This window comes from Diachasma alloeum, unplaced genomic scaffold (genome assembly GCF_001412515.2).
Source record: "Diachasma alloeum isolate Michigan unplaced genomic scaffold, Dall2.0 Dall_scaffold_00186, whole genome shotgun sequence".
Lineage (NCBI taxonomy): Eukaryota > Metazoa > Arthropoda > Insecta > Hymenoptera > Braconidae > Diachasma > Diachasma alloeum.
This window is the reverse complement of record NW_021680352.1, coordinates 1,465,543-1,488,648: the sequence shown is the minus strand read 5'-3', so window position 1 is coordinate 1,488,648 and position 23,106 is coordinate 1,465,543. Positions and strand designations below refer to the sequence as shown.

The following is a 23,106-nucleotide window of genomic DNA, read 5'->3' as shown; positions in this document are numbered from 1 at the left end:
CCCCAATCTACTCCAATTTTTTATCGAATTTCACGAAAAAAAAGCGAAATTATAAAAAAATATCAATCCTTTTCTGTGAAATACGAGCAAGCCGAGTTTGAAAATCCGAGGCGTCAAAAAGAATAGTTCAAGTTAATGATGACGACAAAAAGATCGGAATGAAAGTTGCGGAGTCGAAAGCGAAGTGATAAAACGGTTCAAGTCAATTTTGACTATAGGCCAGTTTTCAATGAATATCTCGGAATCTAAGGGAAATAGCTAAATTTTTGTTATATCCTTTTTTGCAGAGCCAATTGAGAGCTACAACAAATGTAATTACGAAAATTTCGCTATCTCCCTTAGATTCGGAGATATTCCTGAAAAACTCAACTGGGAGATAAGTCGACTTAAATCGTTTTACCACTTTGTAACTGAATTGTTATCATAACTGCCTTCTAATTACCTAGCTGACAGGCCACTCACTGTATCGCTGATGTGGTCATTGTTCCCTGCTGTTAGTGGCCTTTGACAAAACAAACGTCATTAATGCGACCTGTGGAGATATTCACCACGTCGATTTTGTTTAATTAATATTTTCTCTATGGAAAAAGTCCAAGATGCTCAACAAGCAGTCTCACGGACATACCTGAGTCCAGCTTCTCAGAATGGATCTGTTTGACTGTCTTAGCGGCTATCAGTGATGACATATGACTGTGTTAGTTATGAAAAACCGTCAGAACGTTTATTTAGCATTTTCGGTTCGAATTTCGTGTCGGACCAAATGGTAACGTGTGCCCTTACGTCAGAGATTATTGAGGCCAATGGATCGCGAATCGACGGATGAACCATGCGAGGCGACGCCCGATGCCTAAACGAGTGGATGGAATGGGCAGGAAGAGGCTACAGGCGGAAACTGCAGAGCGAAGGACGAGGCAAAGGGTTGGAAAGCATAAAAAAAGAGAGTGAGACCCAGAGATATTCAGTTGAACCGTATCGGGTTGGGCACAGCATTGGTGCTGGCCTGAAATAGCCTCAACTGGACAGCCACGACGACTGGCTGGACCTACCTACTTTTATATCGCCCGGGAAATAATGGGATTCCCATCATGAAGTGGATTTCCCCGGGGAGCGGTGGACATGGATGCACGCGTCAAGAGATCCTAACGCCGTATTCCATCGGTCTCCCGTTCTGTTTTATTTTCCGCCTCACTTTTTTTATTTTTCACTAGCCAATGGGCTCTTCCTCTCACACTACAAATTCAAACGCTCGTCTCGCATTCACCCTGGCCATTTCCATGTCCAAATGCTACGTGTGATATTCAAAAATTTTCATGTTAATTATTCGAGAACATTTGGAATTTGTAAGAATTTGAAGGTGGAAGGATCTTTAGTTAATTCGGATTTTGAAGGTCTTGAATGATCTGGAGTCGCGGAAATTGTTACGACTCACAAGAAAAGATTGACGATTTATTCTATTTCGCTTTGGGGATGATTCGGGGGATGTTGGGACATCCTACGGACTTGGGGGGAAGCCCATGGAGAAAATACTGCGAGGGGATTCCCACGGGAAAAACTGTATTACCGACGATCGAGAAGTTATTCGATATGAAATCTTCGAACATTCAGCCTTCCGTTATCATGAGACGAAAATAAAGGTTGACATATTAACAATGTACAGGAGAGTAGGATATTCGAAAAATGCAAATTTCATCAAATTTTATTGACTTATTGATTAATCTATTTAGGCACTCCCTGCATAATTTCAGAAACCCCAGGTTCAGGACAACAACAAAAATGAATTTTAAAGTTGCTACGTATACATGAGGTTAAAGGGAGCATCGATCACTCGTACATTTTCCCTACATTATCGACTAGTCGGCAATGTGGAAAAAATACTGAAATTATCGATGACCCATTTAACCTCATATACAAGCAACAACTTTGAAATTCATTTTTGTTGTTGTCCTGAACCTGAGGTTTCCGAAATTTTGCAAGGGGTGCCTAAGTGGATTTAACAATATGTGAAAAAAGTTTCATAAAANACAACTTTGAAATTCATTTTTGTTGTTGTCTTGAACCTGAGGTTTCCGAAATTTTGCAAGGGGTGCCTAAGTGGATTTAACAATATGTGAAAAAAGTTTCATAAAATTGGCTGCATTTTTCGAATATCCTCCTTGTTTTTCGATACACCCAGAGATGGCAGGGGTCTTACGGAATTTGTGGTGGCTCAGCCTTCAACAGTTCCCGCTGTTACCGGCGGAGCCTGCCGCCAGCGCCAACGGCGCAAGCAATCACTCGTTCTTAGATTTGAGTAACTGAGTTACCCAATCTCAATTATTCTATTCTACTCCTTCTCGTTTAACCACGAGAGCTGCGGCATTATCATCTTTTGTACTTTGAATACTCTAAATAATTATCCCTATATGTTTGACTGAATAAATATAGTTTGTTTCATAACTAAACAGTCTTCTAAATTTATGTGAGACCTATCAAATCTCCATAAATTTAGCTTGATTGACTGAACCCGTACTTAAGGGGCAGTGGAACTTACCATCGGAGTAGAAATTTTCTTCCAAGTTTTTTCGTTCTCAGAGGACTATTTAGCAAAACCCAAATTCTTACATTATAGATACCAAGATTATTGATGATGTAAGAATTTGAGTTTTCATAAATACTCGTTTGACGACGAATAAACTTGGAATCCAATTTTTACGCCGATGGTAAGTTCCATTGCCTCTTAAGGGGTAACAAAATGCCCTTAATTTTCCACATTTTTGAGCAAATTTCCTGCTAACAGTTATCGATATTTTAAAAAATCGAAGATGAATGCTTTGGGTTCCGAAAAATATTAATAATTTTAAACAAGAAATTTGTTTAAAAATTTCTAGAAAACGATGACGTTCTGTTACCCCTTAGACGTTGAAGAAAACTGCTGAACATTCAATTTCAAATAGATTTTTTCAATTTGACGCTTCACTTTTATTGTGAAACCATTATTTCTATCAATGTTGATCATATATGAGAATTTATAGGCAATATATATGCGATATTGCCATGCAATTTTTTAAAATTGTCAATTACTCAGTTTAAAAGTTCGAATCATGATTTTCTTATTACTATCGTAGCCCTACCTGAAAAACCTATCAGCTGAAATTAAATTTTTCTATCGGAGGGGGGTTCGAACCTACCACCTACGGAGTGGCAATCTAACGCTATCCCTGGCCGAAAAATCATCTTTAGAGTCATTTGCAAAAAACATTCACATCTTCCCTGACATCTCTGCTATGAAGTGCTCCTCAACAACGGATACCAGACGACAATATGCCCCCAATTCACCCTTCAATGCCCCAAATTGATGCAAAAACGTGACAATTATAAATTCCCTCAATTTTTATTATTCACTTTTTAATCATTTATTTTTTATTCTTGTTTACAATAATCACAGACGTTCGCCAAACGTAGTAGGCATGAAAAAATTAATGTTACATAATAAATCGCTATGAGGCCCCCAGCTGAATACCACACAGGGGGCGGGAAGGGGAAATAATTAAAAAGTTGGAGCGAATGAATTAACAAATCAATCGTAAGATAGCCTTTATACTTTCAATTACGAAATAATCAGTGGAAATTTGGAAAGTATAGAATAATAAATCTATCGGATCTAAACCAGGTAATGTCGGCTTTTAATATTCAATTGCCCTCGACTAGCGATAAACGTCGATCAACGAGGCTCTAAATAATCATTTCACTCTAATAGATTAATAGTAATAATCATCGTCATTCAGATGAGAGATTAAATCACGTAATTAGACCCCATTGCTTCAACCATCAGTTGATAATAAAATAATAAATTTTTCACGAGTCTCAATTGATTTGATCTGTCATGAGAATAACTAATAAAAACGAGTACACGGAGTTACACTCCGGCCAATCCACCAATTGGAAATACATTCTTCAACTTTGTTTATACTAAACTCTCTCACACATGATTCGATGCTTGTTTTTTTAATCAACTTTGTTATTACGTTAAAAGCCATTGTTAAATTATATCCCCAATAACTTTCCATAGTTTTTTCTTTCATTTAGACCGTTTTTAATAATAATATAATAATATAACATAATTTTAACATATTGCATATATAAATACAACACGCATTCACCATTACTATTTACAATCTTTTCAATAACGATTACCTACAGGACAGGTATATTCTCTCTCACGTAATCACCCAATTAATTCATTCCATTGAAGAATTTTCAAGAGTCACTTGAGTTACACTTTTGTTCCTCTCAATAATTTTTTTCCATTCAAGATTGATGAAGAGACAAAGAAAAAAGAAATACATGTATGAAAGTCAGTCTCTCGTCGCAAGTTTGACTTCTACATTAATTCAAAAAAAAATGTATGAAATGAAAGAACAATAATGATAATAATATTAATAATAATATCATAATAATAATAGTAATTAAAAACAGCGGTGAAAATGTTGATTTGCGTCATCATAAAATCTTGAAAAATAATTATCAATCAATTAGCGACTGGCTACGTCCAAGCATATGCCGTATTTCACGCAATACATTAATTGAATCTTTAATTTTCGGTGCCAGTCACCGAAATTAAAAATCGATACCATTCAAATGTACGACGTATTTGTAACCACAGGCTTTTGGGTCACGCGGACCTGCGCGGATCTTGGAAGCTAATGTGCTACCGGCCAACAGATATTAACAGGCATCAACACGTGTCGTGTATTGCCCTGATTAATTCATCATTTTTTAAATCTCCGCATCTCTCCCTAGTAGCAAAAGCATCAATGCCTATTATCTCCATTTATAGATTTTTTTTCGTTAAAAAGGATTGAGCGGCGGTGCGTGGCACGGCGTTACATTGAAAAAGGCACAAAGTTATTAAAATAAAAATCACAAATCAGAAAACGAACGTGGGGGCCGACGCGCCACAGCACGTGTTCTCAAAATAATTTATCTATGTGGGTGAAATGTTCTTTCACATTGGCGTCGATCAATCGACAAATCAATTATTCAATCAATCTTATCACGGGATGTTAAATAATTCATAAATAAAAATGTGTGTTCGTATAGTCAGTAATTTCAAATTGGGAAGAATTTCGGGGAGTTTGGAAAGAAGAAGAGAGTAGTGAAAGTGGAAAAAGGAAGAAGTGATAATAATTTAATCCATTCTCAGGTTTTTTTTACAAACGATTGGCATTGTGGCAGTTAACGTTCAATTATGGCATACGCTATATCACCCGACGAATATGTCGGAGCCCGCGACACAGAACCATCATCTTGTCTAATGGGGGAGTGAGTACTTTTATCTACAAATAAATCTACGTAATTTCTGCGAAGAATTACTTTCGTCATTTTTTTTTGTGATACGAATTGCAATCATTAGCTATTTATCACCTTTTTCGCCTCTTCCCTCGTGAATCGATGACTATTCATCTACTATGTACTGTACAGTGATCATTTTAATTGGCTTTAGGCACAGTGAAGGAGCCAAACGAAGCTGAGAAGCACCAGAGAAGTGATTTTCGCGGCAGCACCACTTGTCTTGTTCGTTTTATCGTCTGTATTGATTTTCGTCAGTATCGGTGTATCACCGTGCTTAATGGGGCCCATTCCCGAGCCGGAAGCTTCGCTCTCATCGTCAACGTCCTCGTCATCACTATTTACAACGATTCCTCTGTTCCAATTTGGATTAGCACCACTGCCGGACCCGTCTAGCGCCTCGTCAGACAGCAGGACTCCACTGTCGGGAGCTGATGCCAACTGCAATTGCACCACCTGTAAGAAATTATGAGAAATTATTCACTTCTCCCGTAGTTGATATTTTATTAAATTTTCATTTCTCCCGTTAGTTGATATTTTATTAAACTAGGGAAATGGCGCGCATAAAATGCAAGTCTCATGTTAAGCTAAGTCATGATCATAGATGGCTAATATTCATTCATTATTCAGATCGGTTTTAAAGTAGCTCTACCCTTACGGCAAATTCAAAAATTATTGAAATCTGCAAAAAAATTGCAGAAAACTCGATTAAATTCGGAATTCAATTTTTTTCGCAATTTTATTATCGTTTCGGTTTTTCAAAGAAGAGATGTTTAAAAATCGGGATTCAACCCAGTGTCTCATGTGAAAATCAACATTTCCATTGTAATCGAAGATTAAAATCTCAATTTTTTTTTCATTAGATGTGAAAAAATCAAGAATTTTTTTGACACATAAAAAATAATTCACCGTTTTGCAAACAAGTTTTATTATTTATTTATAAGAGGGAAATGTTTGAAAAAATATCAATATTTTGCGAAATTTAATTTAGATAATACTGACTGGGTATGACAAATTTAAAAACTGAAAATATTCAAAAGTACAGCGTAGCCCGGCCGAATGGTAGAGCTACTTCAAGAGTGATTAATTTTTTCAAATAACAAAAGTTCTAATAGAATGTGGAGAAGGAATTGGAAGGTTATATGATATTATTTCAACATTTTAAAATTGAATTCCACTTTATTCGATTCGTTTGATTTTCTTCATTATTATTTTCATTGTTTAGGTCATTGGAGTTGTCATTTAACTGTAAAATTTAGTTTCAGAAAAAATTATAGGAGAATTCGATGTCACGTGACTTGTTAAAAAAGAAAAAAAATGAGATGAAAAGAACAAATGATCTTTTTTTTTAAACTATAATTTTTCCTTAATATTTTATTTTTAAAAAATATTAGAGTATTAAAAAAATTTTTTTTTAAATGATAAAAGATGAATAATTTTTTTTATATTCAATTTATTTATAATTAAATAATATATATATTTTTTTAATATTTTTATATTCATATATAAGATATTCAAGTTTAGAATGGAAATAATGCTAAGTCAAGCATGGCGGAATAGATTTTGCTGGCAAAAAACATTACATTCTTTTTTTTTAACAGGACCACTCACTTGATTTATATGCCGCAGTTGATCTATCAGAACACTTGTATTTGAATTTCCGTAACTGGGCGTTCCTGCAGTCATAGCCATTGCAAATTCGGGATTGTATCTTTGGGCAGTTAAGCTTGAGTCAACCACAGTCTTTGTGTACCTGTGAAAATATTGAATATTTAGTGACGTCTCGAAAAACCAAAATGCAAAAATTTATTATAAATAAGAATTTGAAACAAAACAAAAAAAATGTAAATTAAACAAAACAATAAAAACAATAGTTGAGGATATTCAAATAACTGTTACAGTTTCATGAAGACTACATTATATATTTGGAGATTATTTATCATCTAATTCGCCAATTAAATTACGCGCGAAAAATTTTGATCCAATTATGCATGATTCGAATTATTGAATGTGCTTTTCCCAAAAATTCTTCTTTTTCAATTTTTTATAAACGAAAAATAGAAATCAGTTGAACTTTTAGAATCCTCACTTTTTGGCATTAAAAATATTTTTATCAATCTGCAGATTTTTCCAAATTAATCCCACGATAAAACCAATAGCTTTATTCAAAAACTTGTTAAAATGTAGAAATGAGTTTCACATCCATGAAATGGAACTGAAATGGTAAAAAATTTGACATGTTCTTAAATATCATAAAAACGGGAGAAAAAATATCAAAATAATAATATAAAATAAAATGATCATGTCAAGAATATCAAATCAATTGCTTTATTCCCTCGGCGATATCTTCATTTCTTACTGCTAAACGCCATTATCGCCAACTTTAAACAGATCAATTTTTCTGTTTTTTCATCATGTCTTGACACGACTGTAAATACAATTAAATACTAAGATGTGTTGAGCGCTGAAGCACAAGTTACCATCAAACTGCAAGGTAAAAAATCTTTCCCCACAGGTATAACAGAGAGACATATGACTCGGAAATTATAAAAGAACTATTTTGCACTATTTTACACGTACGCTTGTGAAATTCCATACAGGATGAGAGAGATAAGGATGCGAGAAATGTGCAAAAAATTGAAGACATCCGCTGTCCGGATAAGTCGACAATCGGTGGATAATTATTAACGGTGTCGAGAAAGCGATTCAATCGCCTTTGGAATTCAAGACTGCAGCAATCTGTGACCCTGACCAATAATTCTTACATCAGTTGCTAAGGCAGTGATGATGATGATGGTCGGAACAGAGACAGGAGGCCAAGGACACGATGATGAGCCGAAAGAAAACGCTAGAATAAATATCCCCATTCTATCGATTTTGGAAAACGAGATAGAAGGCGCGCCCCGCGCGCCTGGCAATTCGATAGATTTTATATGATTCATCATTTTAATCCTTGAGTGGTCGCGCCTCTTCACCGAACGAGTCTGGTCGCGCGCTGAGCGCTGCGCAGTCCGTGTATTTTCGAGCGCGACGTTGCCAGAACGATTCTCCATCTGCCAGCTGGGAACAGCACGTGGGCTGACAACGTCGTGCGGCAAATTTCTTGCGCCGTTTTTCTCTGACCGCACTTCATTGAAAAATTAATAACAAAAAATTTGGTGGCCGCAGAACAATAAAACCGGATTTAATGCCACGACGACAGATTATTTGTGCAACTCCTGAATTTGGCTTTCGTGATTATCGATATTTTCGCAGTTATCATGAAACAAATGAAAAGGACTGCGCTTTGCTCACAGCGCGACCACTCGAGGGTTAATATTTAAGTTGACTGGAATCAATATGTTCTTCCAAGTATACGAATTTCTATAGGAGAGGGTGGGGTAAAACGGACAAATTAGACTTTTTTTAAATTATCCATAACTCAGAAACAAATTGATCAATTGAGCTCAGTTTAGGCTCGTCACAAAGGGAAAGAATTCTTCTTTGCAATGAAAGAAAAAAATTTGAAACAAAAAAATGATTGAAAAAAAAAAGAAAAAAATATTTTAAAAACTACAAATTATTGAAATAAATAAAAATAAATAAAAAATTGAATTATTGAATTCTATCAACATTTCAACCCCTCATTAACATTTTAAAAAAAGTCGAAAGTTTCCGTTTTACCCCAACCGCCCCTAGTATTACTGAGAAATTCGTCGAAATCCATGAAAACTTCAATTGAGAATTAATACATACTCCGTTGGAAATCACTGACACCAACATCATCATCATGTATGCAATTTCTCTTTCAGACATTTAGGAATAAACGCGTGACATCTTCTTTTTATATAAGAGAACGGTCGGAATGTCTACGTCTCCGACATTTCGCCGAGATTCATTAGCTAATGACAATTTCATTGGACTTGTAAAAATGTCGTCGATTTTGACGTCACCCAAGACATTATCTACATGAGGATTCTAGAGAGAAGCGGGGAGGAGGTCGGATGGTGTAGTCAGTAGGACGCCTAGCCGCCAATGAGTCTGGCATCGAAAGCAAACCGGCGCCGTTGAGTCGGCTGTAACTATAGATACACGAGCATAACCAAGTCTTGTCTCCTCCTCTACTATCATCTTGTCTTTCGCCAAGTATCTCGTTGTCCCTTACCTCTCTCACCACTGACTCGTGACTCTCGACGCATAACTATTGCGTGCGGATAGCAGGCTAACACGACTAAAATCTTTCAACTCGACTATTTTCAACGACACCCACTCTCGCCCATGTCAAGTGGCATTTTATTCATTATTATTTAATCAATTCAGTAGCGAAACGGTACACCCGGCTAAGGAGATTTTGACTGTTGACCAGTTTTCGAAGAATATCTCGGAATCCAAAGAAGCTAGAAAAATTTTTGTCGTGACCTTTTTTGCAGAGCCAATTGAGGGTTATAAAAAAGGTCATGAGCTACCGGGAGTTGCGTCACCTTCCGTCGAATTTGATTCACTTTAACGGCGGATGACCCACCGCTGCCATTTTTTCTAATTAATATTGATTTAGGGGAGGTTGGGGTAAAATGGACACTTTTGACTTTTTTTAAAAATGTTAATGACGGGTTGAAATGTTGATGAAATTCAATAATTCAATTTTTTTTTTATTTATTTCAATAATTTGTAGTTTTTAAAATATTTTTTTCTTTTTTTTTTTCAATAATTTTTTTGTTTTAAATTTTTTTCTTTCATTGCAAAGAACAGTTCTTTCCCTTTGTAATGACCCTAACCTGAGCTCAATTAATGAATTTGTTTCTGAATTATGAGTAATTAAAGCGAAAGTCTAAAGTGTCCATTTTACCCCACTCTCGCCTATTTCAATAGTTTTCAATTGAATTGTGTTGCCAGATATTCTGGTGACAAGTCGCCACATAACATTCATCTGAAAATTTAACACAATTTTCAAACCGAATATTCCACAGATTTTCCAAGTGAAAAAACCCACTCCACATTCAACATTCCCTGGCTGAAGGCCCTCGGGCGATGGCCGCGTTGGCAAGTTAACCCTCACGAGAAAAATATTCAATAAAAATTACGTATCTTTTCCGTAATTCTGGAGCGAAATGTGGTTGTGGGAAATTTTACGGAACTGTCACGTAATTTTTACCTAAAATCACGGAATTTTTTCAGAGCGCTCCGAAATTTTTGACACAAAGTCGACTGAGCGAACTGTGAGTTCCGTAATTTTTACTGAACAGTTCTCTCCGTGCTTGCAAGGAAAAACCGGTGAAATTGGAATTTTTTCAAATCATCGAAATAACTACATTATGATTAAACCCGAGAGTGACTGAGTGACCGTGGTTTAGTGTAAAAACACTGGCCAAACATCCTTAATCAAAAAGTGGCCAAAAGTCAAAATCGACTGGACCCGGTTTACCCCTTGGCGACTGGACTGAAATCTTATCAATAAATTTACTCAATTATGAGTAATGAGTAATTCATCATTTATACTGACTCTCCAATTCGCTGTCCATTCCAGCAATGCCTTTCGGGGTACTCCTCGCATATGGCATCATCAAGTGTACCGTAGAAGGTGCGAGACCTAACGACACTGGCTAAAAAGTTGCCCAGCTGGCTGTGTAGTTGAGTTTGAGTGGCGGCACGATGTGCCTGGGAGTAGTTTGGCTGAGGGACATCCGCGTCCAGACGATGCTCAAAGCTCATTGACAGCAATGACGATGACTTGCCTTCAAATGACGGCACGAGGGGTGCTTCCGATATTTTTCCCACCTGTAGCTCTGAACGTCCACACAATTTTCGAACCTGCAAGATAAAGTCGAGTGTCAATGGCAGCAAAACCTTGACGTAATCGACATACTGGAGGACTGCGGACTGGTGTGGCTATCTCCTATTTTTTTTGTCGTCCAACAAGGTTTTTATTCAGAGAAATAACAGTCAGTATTTACATATCTTAAAAACTAGTATCAAAAAACTTTTGTGAAACGTATTGTTTACAGTATATAAACTGGACCTGTGCGCGCTTATCTATTCGTTGTCAAAATGAAGAAATTGAATTTATTAAACTTCGTATACTCATAGAGGTTTTATAAATATTGATAATGACTTGAAGGGAATTAAGAGAAATTATTTGGAAAACCGAAGAATTCTCATGAATTTTGCAGAGTTTAGAATTTATGTATGAAAATCTGAGAAGTAAGAATTGATCATTTTTGCGTATGATAAATATGAAAAAATTGAAATTTGGGAAGTGAAGAATAATTTGTGAGTTAAAAAAATTTAGAAATACTATTTTTTTTCTCATAATCAACAATTAGGCAATTTAAATATATTTTGGTATAAAGATAAACTTCACACATGAAAAAATGAAAAATATGACGCAAAAAAAATTTTGGCGTTTGAAGAATTTGAAAATAGCGAGGATTTTTTTCAGCGACTACTTCACGTGACTCATTGCCAATCAGAATTAAGGATTAGCGGTCAGACAGTTTCGAAATATTTCGATATAAAAGAACTTCACGTTTCTTTCATCTTTAGTAAATATAATAAAAAAATAATAAATAGGAAGGACTTTTGGTCCATTATTGACTAGAGTTTATTTACATTTTGGGTTTGTTTTGATGCAATATTGCATGTAGTCTTTGAAATGCAATTATGCCTGCAATAAGCATAATTTTTTGTGGCTGAAAAAAATGTTCCATTTTCGCTGGATGTAGAAAAAGTCACTTCCACATGGTTATTTCCTATCGGTGGTAAGGCACACGTACCCCCGCGGACTCACACACATGTGTATAAGCACTCGTGAGATCTCAATCAAGTTCCCTCCTCTCGCCAAACTTGCCACTTTAAAAATATTCTCTTTAACCAAGACAAAGTTGTTTTTTTTAATCTCCTAATATACGCGAAAAAAAATCACGTATCCTAATAAAAGAATAAACGTGTCACTTTCCAACAGCTCCCGGGATTTATACTGAATTTATCATTATATATATATATATATATATATATATATATATATATATATATATATATATACATACACGTCACGCTGAGAATATAGAGACTGCGAAACAAATCGCTACGCAGTCCCACGCGTTTTAGTAATTTATTGTAGGCTGATGGGAGAGAGGGCTAGCAGCAAAGGGAGAAAGGAGTTGAATAAAAAAAGTAGTTGGCAAATATTTGGCTTCGGGGGACGTTCAGGCACTTCTTGAAGGCCAGGACGCGCCGTTGCAAATGGGGGAAACGAGTGGGATGAGGTTGAAGCCTTGAATGGTTTCGGGTCAGACACGATATCCAAATTTTCCGAGGCTCGATTGAGACCGCTTGCAACATTGTGTGGGCGTCAAGTCGGCTGGACTTTATTCCTCCTCTTTTTCTCATACACTGACAAAAAAAATATCTAATATCTGAAAGATATTTTCAGGTAATTTTTTACAAGCAATTTTTCTTCAATTGTTTAATTCTCCCAGACGTCTCAACTCACGGGAACCGAGCAAGGTCTCATGCTTTAAAATATTCTTGTACTCAAATGGATTCGAAACGCGTAGAAGAGTCGTCAATCTTCCAGTATTTATTGTTTTCATGAATTTTTTGTTATGCATTTCCAATATTTTGACGTGGACACGTCTGTGTTTTTATTATGGGAGCGTTTAGGGAAAAAGTCCTTAGGGTTCCTTATCGACGGTGGCGCCATCCCTCGGAATTCGAGAACATCTGAGATTTAAACCATTGAAAATAATTTACTTCTCTCAAGTAAATTTGGTCTACGCATTAGCAAGTTTTTCTCTCAGTTTCATCATCTCATGGTGATGTAAACGAAAAAATGACAAATGATTTTCATGTTTTATCCCAATGTAACAACTAACAAGTCCTCAATTATTAAATTTACCATGAAATTGGACGCCTCTGTCTGGTCCTCCTTTTGTCTACCCACTCTCTCACTCTATCCCCTCTCAATCAGGTGAGTCACAGTCGGCAATCCAAAACTGTATGATTCATCGGATCTACCCGGCCGTCTCAAACCCCTTAAAAATTACCAGGAAAAATAGAAGGGATTCTATTTTATTTTCGGTGACTGGGCGATGGAAACGAAGAGCCATTTTTAAAAAAGCTAATATTTGCATTATTAATTGACTTCTCATTGGAAGAAAAAAAAAAGCTGGGGACAGTGAGCATGACAGCGCGCCGTGTGACAGTGAGCATGTCACTTAGTGATGTCTAATTTTTTTTTCGCCGTCAATAAATTGATGGCGAGTTTCCGAATGGTCTGAAATATTACAAAAGTTTATAGATTCACAATACTAACGAGCAGCAAAAATTTCGGATGGTTACTGCCACCTCCATGGGTGCTATCAAAATTCCAATGTTTCGAATACTTCGTATGAGCGGGTGCACATATTTTCTGTCAAAATTTCAAGTTGATATCTCGATTTTTGCACAAGCTAGAGTGTTTACAAAGTTTTTTTATGGAAAAAAGGAAAAACAGGAATATCTCGGAAACGTTGTATGAACGGGTATATATGTTTTGATTGATTTAGACAGAAGGCATCGAAACGAATGTTTTGAAAAAAGAAAAAGTGAAATCGGTTGCGAAGTTTTGAAGATATTCCATGTAAAAGATTTTCAGAAAAAATCGAGTATCTCCGAAACTACTGATGCGATTGGACCCATCTTCAATGCGGAACATTGTTATCATGAGAGGAAGATTCTGTCCAAATTTCAAGTTGATATCTCAATTTTTGCACAAGCTAGAGTGTTTACAAAGTTTTTTTATGAAAAAACGGAAAAACAGGAATATCTCGGAAACGTTGTATGAACGGGTATATATGTTTTGATAGATTTAGATAGAAGGCATCGAAACGAATATTTAGAAAACAAAAAAATCGGAATCGGTCCACTAGTTTTGAAGATATTCCCGGAAAACGATTTAAAAACAAATGGCTTTTTCTCCAAAACTATTGGCTCGATCGAGTCGAAATTTTGCACAGAGTTAGTCCCCATTAAGACCTGTAATCTCACAAAATTTCAGATTTTTGGAATTACTTTAGCCACTTAATTACTCAATTTTCCAAAAATTGACCACCGGACGGTCGCCAAACTTCCTATTTTCTCGATTCAGACCATTCTACATCATTTCCAATCAAAATTAGAGAACATGAAAATCGAAGGATCGCAATGTTTCACAAAACAAATAAAAAAAGCTCTGCAATTACAAAGACATTTTCATTCGCATGTGAAAAGTGTTGTAACGGGTTGAAGGAACTCAGCGATACTGGCGTATAAATAGACGTGCATTATCGGCCATTGATGCAGGCAGGCATTGTGCCCCAATTATGATCATTTCACAGTGGTATTTGAACGAAACAAAAACCCCGAAAAAAATAAAAGAAAACAATGCAAATGAACTCAATGAGAAAAAAAGGAGACCCAGACAGAATTTGCACAGTCTCTCAGGCTCTGATTGATTTCAATGGCTCTCATGAAGGCAGTCGCCAACGGAAGTGTGATGAAAAGAGTTGACGACTAAACGGCCAACTCGAGTTTGTTAGCCAATATATGTATGTATACGGGGGTAAGACGAGTTCAGGTCGAGTTTGCGGCTGAGTCAAAAGCGCCGTTCCAAGCCACTTCGAAAACGCACCGGCAAAGGATGCAAGGAATGCGATGGGCGCGTCTTGCCACCCCTCTTTTTTTTTATTTTTTTTTGTCATTCCCTGCTCTTCGTCTTCTTCTTCCTCCTCCTTCGTCCCCCCTCCCCACCTTGCATATTCCATCCGCCTTATTGGTATCGTTCTTTCCAGTCATTCCCAGTGGTTGTAATATGAAAAAAAGGATACAATAAAGGAAAAAACCTTTATCTTTTGGAATGCACGGTTCAACTTGTCTCTGCATTCCACTGGAAAATATTTATTTCTAAATATTTGTGGCTGAGGGAATAATAACCAATCCTCGAAAATCCGAGCAATCCTCTGGACAATAAATAGGGGAACGATATTTCACGAGGATAATGCGCAACAATTCTACACAACTCTCAACTTATTCCTCTTCTTTTTCTACGAGCAGATTGTTGTGACGACAATTCGTGCGTCATGAGGCAGAAAAAAAAATGTCAAGTAGAGGAGGAAGGAGAAATAAAAAGACTACTCGAGAAATGAAAGACAGAAAGTAAGAGAGAGAGAGAGAGAGAGAGAGAGAGAGATGAAAGGGGAAAAAAACGATCGTTACCTGTCCGGGAAACCTGCAGCCGCATAATACAAGTACTAACAGAGAGTCACATGGCAACAGCAATCATTCCACCTTGCTTGCTCCATTCTTCTCTGAGGCTCGAACCCCTCCTCCTCCCCGCCCCGCCGCCCTTTCTCGTTTAGTTTCTTCATTCAGTTATTTTAAAATTCAACTTTGAATATCCCTCTCGTTCACACTCTTTCCATTTATCTTTGTTTCAGTCTCGCCATTGTGTTTTTTCTGGGCAAGGTACAAATGTTGCAGCAATTTATGACGCGTTGGGGTACAGTAATACTGCGGGCCCTCGAGCTATTCACTCCTTGCGCCGCGATCCATTGGGATAGATGATCAATAAATTTAGAAAAAAATCTGGGGGGGGGCTGTATCTTTGGTACAACTGTACAACAGGGATAGGCAATAATATTAGATTTTGGCAATATTAACCCTCGATCGGGCGCGCCATGGCACGAGCGCCGGTCTGTCTCGATTTTTATTTTTTACGCTGAAACGTTGTTGAGAAAAAATCTGAAAAAATTGGAATTCCTACATTCCACCATGTCAAACATTTAAACAATTTTTGTTCTGCGCATCTTTGCACCGATCAAAATTTAAAATTCCTTAAAAATTCGAGTCGGTCAAAATCTGTGTTTAACCTCTAAATGTCAAATTTTCGCACCGAATGGAAATCAATTTTTGAATAATGTTTTCACTTTTCTCGTTTTATGCTGATATTAGTTGTTAGTTGGACGTTCAAAGTTACTCGTTTAATCATAAATACATCATTTTTTTGGAACTTTTTTTTTCTCATCCCGCGACCAGATATGTTTGGTGGAGAGGTGCGACCACTGGAGGGTTAAAAAGGATTATCTCGTTATATTGTTCAAAGTTTAACTGTATTCAACAAATTTCAAATATTGTAGAATTTATTAGCTATATTTTTCGATTGATGGTGAATAGAATATTTGGTAATATTGAAATTGTAATTTTTTAGTTACCAAGCCAATTCTAACTTTAGGTACTTGATTTTCGATTATTCAAATAACCGTCAATCTTCCTACTTAAATTATTGGTTGATAGAATATTTCGAAATTTAAATGTACAAATTGATGATTTAATTTAATTTATAAATTAATTTTTAGATTTAATTAATTAATTTTTAGATTTATGTTAAAAATTGACAGCTTCACAATTTAATGGTAATTATGATTGATTGATATGCCTATCACTGGGTCTTCCCTTTCCTTCACTGAATGTCATAGTTTTTCATTGTATATATTTATATAGATATATTTAAAAAATTCGGGATTTTGCATCATCTCGTCATGATAAAACGTTTTTTATAATCACGATACGATTGAATTGTTATGTATTACCAAAATCCCTAAACAAACGTTCAACATACTTCATTCATTAAAATTGTGATTTATTTCTAAAGAAAACTGGAGAATTTTCTAGAGAATTCTAGAAGGTTCTAGAATTCCGGTAGATGGCGCCACTCTCGATAAGGACCCATAAGGATTTTTTCCCTAAATACCCCCCCATAATGAGAACATGGACGTATCCACGTGCAAAATTTTTGGGGATGAAAAATTAAGCATGAAGAGAGGGATGGAGCAGCAGTGAGAGAGCAGGCTTGAGCTCGATGCGTGCGAGTTCGTTCAGGTATAACAGGTTCGCCTCTGGCCTCCCTTTTATGAAGAGGAGGGGAGGGGGGGGGGCTCCACTTTATTTTTCTTGTTGCTTTTCCACTCGTCCTCTTTCATCCACCTCCTCCCACTCGAGTTACCGCCCTCGCGTGCCAACGACAACCATTAGCCTCCACTGTACAGCTATACTAACTCATCTCGGCGCACACACACACACGTTTATTTCTTTCGTAAATTTTTTTTCCAATCTCATTAATTAGCCAACGATTTTTCATCCGTTGGGCTCTCAGAGGTTTACTCATTTGAATGTCATTTGTCCGCAAATGGAAATTATTAAATCTTGTGTTATCATCTCTTAAGGAAATCGCAAGTATTTAAAAAAATTAATTTTTTTTCAACTGGGAGATGAAGTCATTCCCTTTATCTTGATAAAAATTTGAATCCACCCACCCACGTTTATTATTTATAAATATTTCGAAATATTCAAGTATTTCTTCTTTTTGCGCGGGCACCCCAAATTCTGTGCCGGAACAGTAAACCGGGTTTAATCGATTTTGACTGTTGCCCGGTTTTTGACGAATATCTCGAAATGTAAGAGAGATAGAAAATTTTTTGTCATGACCTTTTTTGTAGAGCCAATTGAGGGTTATAAAAAAGGTCATGAGAAAAATTTTGCTATCTCTCTTAGATTCCGAGATATTCATCAAAAACTGGCCAAAAGTTACCGCTTCGCTACTGATTTTCTTCTGGCCATTCGATTCAATATAGTTTTGCATCACCTTCTATTTTTATTTCTATTTTTAGAGTCTTATAGTAGGTGAATTATAAATTTCAACATAAATCCCGTAAGAGCCTGTGTACAAGAAAAAATTTGTTTATTTATTTCCGGCGAGACTATTGCGATTAATTTTTTTTGACATCAAAGAAGTCAGTTTTATACGTTCTGCTATCAGCCAAAAAAATGACAGAATTTTCCTTGAACATGGAAAAATAAGATTTGGTGAAAATGACTGAACATCCTTAATCCTTACGTTCAAAACTGGAGCGAAGAATTTTACGTTTGTGGTATAAGAAGAATTTTACGTAAGTGATGGGGGTTGTGGGGACGCTAAGTGAGTTGAGTGGAGGGAGGAGGAAGAACAGTTAAGCGGGGATGAGTCAGTGAGGTTCGACATGGATCTAAAACCAGCCAACGATCATCTTTGAGCTCCCTTTGAAAATGGGCCCGGGTTGAGCTAATCTCGCGTGAATGAATTTTCAAGCACTGAAAAATGAGTCGGGTCATTGATTCATCATGCAGATCGGCAGCTTGCCAATCTTCCAAAAAATATCATCCGAGATGAAAAAAGAAATTGCGCGCATAAATGTTTTGAAATAATGTCACACGTCAACGAAATTCTTCTGGAAATTCCTGGTGATCCAATAGAGATACATGAAGACGCATCGAGCAAGTTATTTAGTATAAGGGAAGAGAATCTAGAGTAGCGAAAACCGATGGTTGAAATGATTATATCGACCGTGTGGGCGTAAAGTGGCTGGAGCTGAGCCAAAGAATAAGGCCATTTCTAGTGGCCTGCAAATGGAGGACACTGCAAATTCTACTTTAGGTGGGTGAGAAAGAGGCGACGAGATAAGACACCAACACTCAATATCACCGAAACCACAAGTGAGCAAGCAATAGCCAACCTAGGTGAATCGGACCCCTCCCAGTCTTTTTAAGCTGCTATTATTCCATCCTTTTCCATCTATCATTTATATTTTCCTTTATTCGATGTCCCATCGCCTTGACTCGTATAATTGTACAATTAAGAATGGCAAACGTTTACACTGAGAGAAAAAATTACTACACCCCCTTCCCCCCCCGAGCAATGTGAGTGTCGATTATTGTTAACTCACCCAGGCACGTAACCAAAATAAAAATAAATAAATAAATATTTTATTTAATCATAGAAATTGAAGAATTGGCTGCAGTAGACTGCCAATGAAAAACCAATGACTTTATAAGGTTGAGAAAAAATCTCATCAACCCTTTCATCGATGTTTTTTCTTCCTCTCCTATAATTGGATCCATCCAATAGAAACACGTATAGGAAACAACTATTCGAAGCAGAAATAGAAGGGGCAAAAAAGGATGAAAGAATTCCCTGGGATAAATTTATCGAACAGCCGTGTGGGGTGAAAGTACTTGGATTGCTGTTTCGCTTGTTCATGTTCCCCAAGTTTGTATATATATATATCTATACTCTGATTGAACGCGAAAAACGTTAAACTCTCTCGGTTGTCCCCTCGTCCTGGCACAAAATGCGTAACAACTGTTTTCTTATACTTTTTACATCCACATACGACGATGGACAAAAGTTGTCAAGCATCAAAGTTTGTTCGACGAGAGTTGCTCTCCATATTATTTCACGATACTGTTATTTGCGGAGGTGGTGGTGGTAGTGGTAAATAAAGTAGAGAAGAAGAGATGAGACATATCACATTACCGATCCACGAACGACCAATTACTGTTGCATGACAAAAATATGACCGACTTGCTTTATGACGATCATATCGCAACTGAGTGGTGGCGCCACTTCAGATGTCCAAATTTTCTTTTCTGATTTTACCTGAAAGTTGACGAAACTGTAACCCCATGTCGCCCCGAAGTAATTAGAAAATGGCGACGACATTGATTCCTCATAATTAATTCTTTAATTCTAGAATCATCATTTATTCTTAGAATTCTAGAATGTCCGAGAATTCCGGCAGATGGCGCCACTATCGATAAGGACCCATAAGGACTTTTCCCCTAAATGCCCCCCATAATCCCCCATTCATCATTTATTCTTTAATTGGCTTTGATAAATTTACTCTTTCCATTGAATAGCCCCTTCCTCTCTCTGAACAAATGAACTGATGGACAATCGCGTGACGGAACATGGCAAAACATGACAAAATTTTGTGACAGGGAAAAAAAACGATCGTCATATCGCATATATCGATAATTTCTCAATGACAAAATTTTATCTGACCGTTTTATTGACAAGAGAAGGCATGACTGTCAATGACGGTCACACGACGGTCATATTTTTGTGACCTGACGGTTTTTCATTCGTGACGTCGCCTCGCATCTCTACAGCCAACAAAGTATAGACATACATGACACAATTGTAAGTGGAGGATCGAGTTGCACAGATAATGGGATTCACTCTAGTATCGGTTGTTGAGAGGAGCATCGAGGATACTCAACTACCTCTTCACTATTCTCTCTTCTCCCTATTCACCAACTATTACCTCAGCTACATACATCAAGTCCTAGCACAGGAATGTATATTTTCAACGTATCGTTACGACAAATTCGACATTTGCTATTGTTGTCACGAAAAAATAATTGATAAATTAATGACAATTGCAATAATTAGAAATCAATCTACAAGGCTTTCTGGCGGAGGTCGGAATTTCATGCAAACTCCGACCTAACGAGGGGGCCAAAGGAAATCGATTCTCCCACAGTGGAGGCACTCAAACAAGACAAAAAGAAAGTATAAAGGAGAAAAAAAAAAGAAATCAACATTGAAAAAGAGCATAAACGAGAGGAAGGAAGGAATCCGGAATAAAAGAAGACAGAAGGAGAGAAGGACACATGAAAAGGGGCGCCCCATGGTAGTGCCGTAGCCGTGTCCCCATGCCTCCTCCTGCCTATATACAGGATAATACTATATATATATGAGGGAGGGGAGGCTTTGAAGGGTTTGCAAAGAATAATAATGAGTAAGACACTACACGACACGAGAATTGGAGTGGAAGGTGGCTAGTGGAGGGAGTGGGAAACATACCAGGTTGAAGTGAGACGAATAAACAAGTTGGCGGTGTAGTGGAAAGGACGCCGCGTGCGACCAAGAGGTATGAGGTCTAGTACAAACCTGCCGCGACGAATAATAATGAGGGTTAAGGGCACCGGGGGAGGGAGGGAGAGGCGACTTTGAAGCAAACGGATGAACTTTTTTTTTTTTTTTTTTTTTTTTTTTTTTTTTTTTTTTTTTTTTTTTTTTTTTTTTTTTTTTTTTTTTTTTTTTTTTTTTTTTTTTTTTTTTTTTTTTTTTTTTTTTTTTTTTTTTTTTTTTTTTTTTTTTTTTTTTTTTTTTTTTTTTTTTTTTTTTTTTTTTTTTTTTTTTTTTTTTTTTTTTTTTTTTTTTTTTTTTTTTTTTTTTTTTTTTTTTTTTTTTTTTTTTTTTTTTTTTTTTTTTTTTTTTTTTTTTTTTTTTTTTTTTTTTTTTTTTTTTTTTTTTTTTTTTTTTTTTTTTTTTTTTTTTTTTTTTTTTTTTTTTTTTTTTTTTTTTTTTTTTTTTTTTTTTTTTTTTTTTTTTTTTTTTTTTTTTTTTTTTTTTTTTTTTTTTTTTTTTTTTTTTTTTTTTTTTTTTTTTTTTTTTTTTTTTTTTTTTTTTTTTTTTTTTTTTTTTTTTTTTTTTTTTTTTTTTTTTTTTTTTTTTTTTTTTTTTTTTTTTTTTTTTTTTTTTTTTTTTTTTTTTTTTTTTTTTTTTTTTTTTTTTTTTTTTTTTTTTTTTTTTTTTTTTTTTTTTTTTTTTTTTTTTTTTTTTTTTTTTTTTTTTTTTTTTTTTTTTTTTTTTTTTTTTTTTTTTTTTTTTTTTTTTTTTTTTTTTTTTTTTTTTTTTTTTTTTTTTTTTTTTTTTTTTTTTTTTTTTTTTTTTTTTTTTTTTTTTTTTTTTTTTTTTTTTTTTTTTTTTTTTTTTTTTTTTTTTTTTTTTTTTTTTTTTTTTTTTTTTTTTTTTTTTTTTTTTTTTTTTTTTTTTTTTTTTTTTTTTTTTTTTTTTTTTTTTTTTTTTTTTTTTTTTTTTTTTTTTTTTTTTTTTTTTTTTTTTTTTTTTTTTTTTTTTTTTTTTTTTTTTTTTTTTTTTTTTTTTTTTTTTTTTTTATTGGTCGATTGACTGTAAAGAGCCAACTGGACCACACTGAGATATCCTATTAACAATCCCCTGGGATACGGTTTTCGGGGCGGTTCACCAGCCTCAGAAGATGCCAAGTAAGGCCAAAGGCCACGCGGAATGCAGACACGTAATGTACGCAGAATGCGCCTACGCCTACAGGGACCAGTGGAATCATAAGGACTCGGTCGTTCATTCTTCTTCGCACACTTTTCTCTCTCTGCGCCAACATTATGTTTTTTTTTCTTTTCATTCTTATGCATATACATTGTAGAGATGTTGTGTTTGAAGGGAAACGGGGAGAGAAACAAAAATTATAAGGAATATAAGAGGGTGAGAGTGTTGGCAGTTTTGTGGCTTTACTGGCGCTCCATCAGTATCGCTGTGGCCGTCAAATTATTAGTGGAATTGGGTACCCCGGCAGATCGTGGGAGCCCGACCCCCCTTGGCGACGAGCATTCCTCTATACAGGTAGTACCTCACAAGAGGAAAGAATATAAAGAGAAATGAACAACATTCTCGCATTCTTCTCATCGCCCCCTCAACTGTACTCATTTCGGTTTCTTTTTAGCGTCATTGGGAACATGACTGAACATCATCTACATAACACCTACCATATTGATTGGAAATTATGAAAGACTCGCTTTGACACACAGTCGATTCAGTTGGGAGATAAAATTATTGACTACTGCAGACGGAGTGAACTATTACGTCAAGTTTTTCTCTGGCCGTTGGATTAAGTATGATTTTACACATTACCTTCTATTTTTTTCTATTTTTAGAGTCTTCTAGTAGGTGAATTATCAATTTGAACATAAATTTCATAAGATCCCGTTCATAAAGAAAACCTTGTTCATTCATTTCTGCCGAGACTATTGAGATTAAGGATGTTTATCCAAAATCGCAAGTACTTAAAAAAAATTGATTTTTTAAAAACTGAGAGAGGATATTCCCTTCACTTTGATACAAATTTCAATCCACCAACCCATTTTCATTAT

The 23,106-nt window shown here is 35.7% G+C and overlaps 1 protein-coding gene across 1 annotated transcript in view; it reads right to left on the bottom strand.

Moving 5' to 3' along the window:
* Positions 1-3,351: 3,351 nt before the first annotated feature.
* Positions 3,352-23,106, bottom strand: part of LOC107048330 (division abnormally delayed protein) — a 36,173-nt gene continuing 16,418 nt past the window's right edge. The window contains exons 5-7 of the mRNA XM_015271469.2: positions 10,808-11,115; positions 6,940-7,081; positions 3,352-5,784 (exon numbers count right to left, since the gene is read on the bottom strand). Coding sequence (XP_015126955.1) covers positions 5,479-5,784; positions 6,940-7,081; positions 10,808-11,115 — 756 coding nt within the window. The 3' untranslated portion in view covers positions 3,352-5,478. The remainder of the gene's footprint in view (positions 5,785-6,939; positions 7,082-10,807; positions 11,116-23,106) is intronic.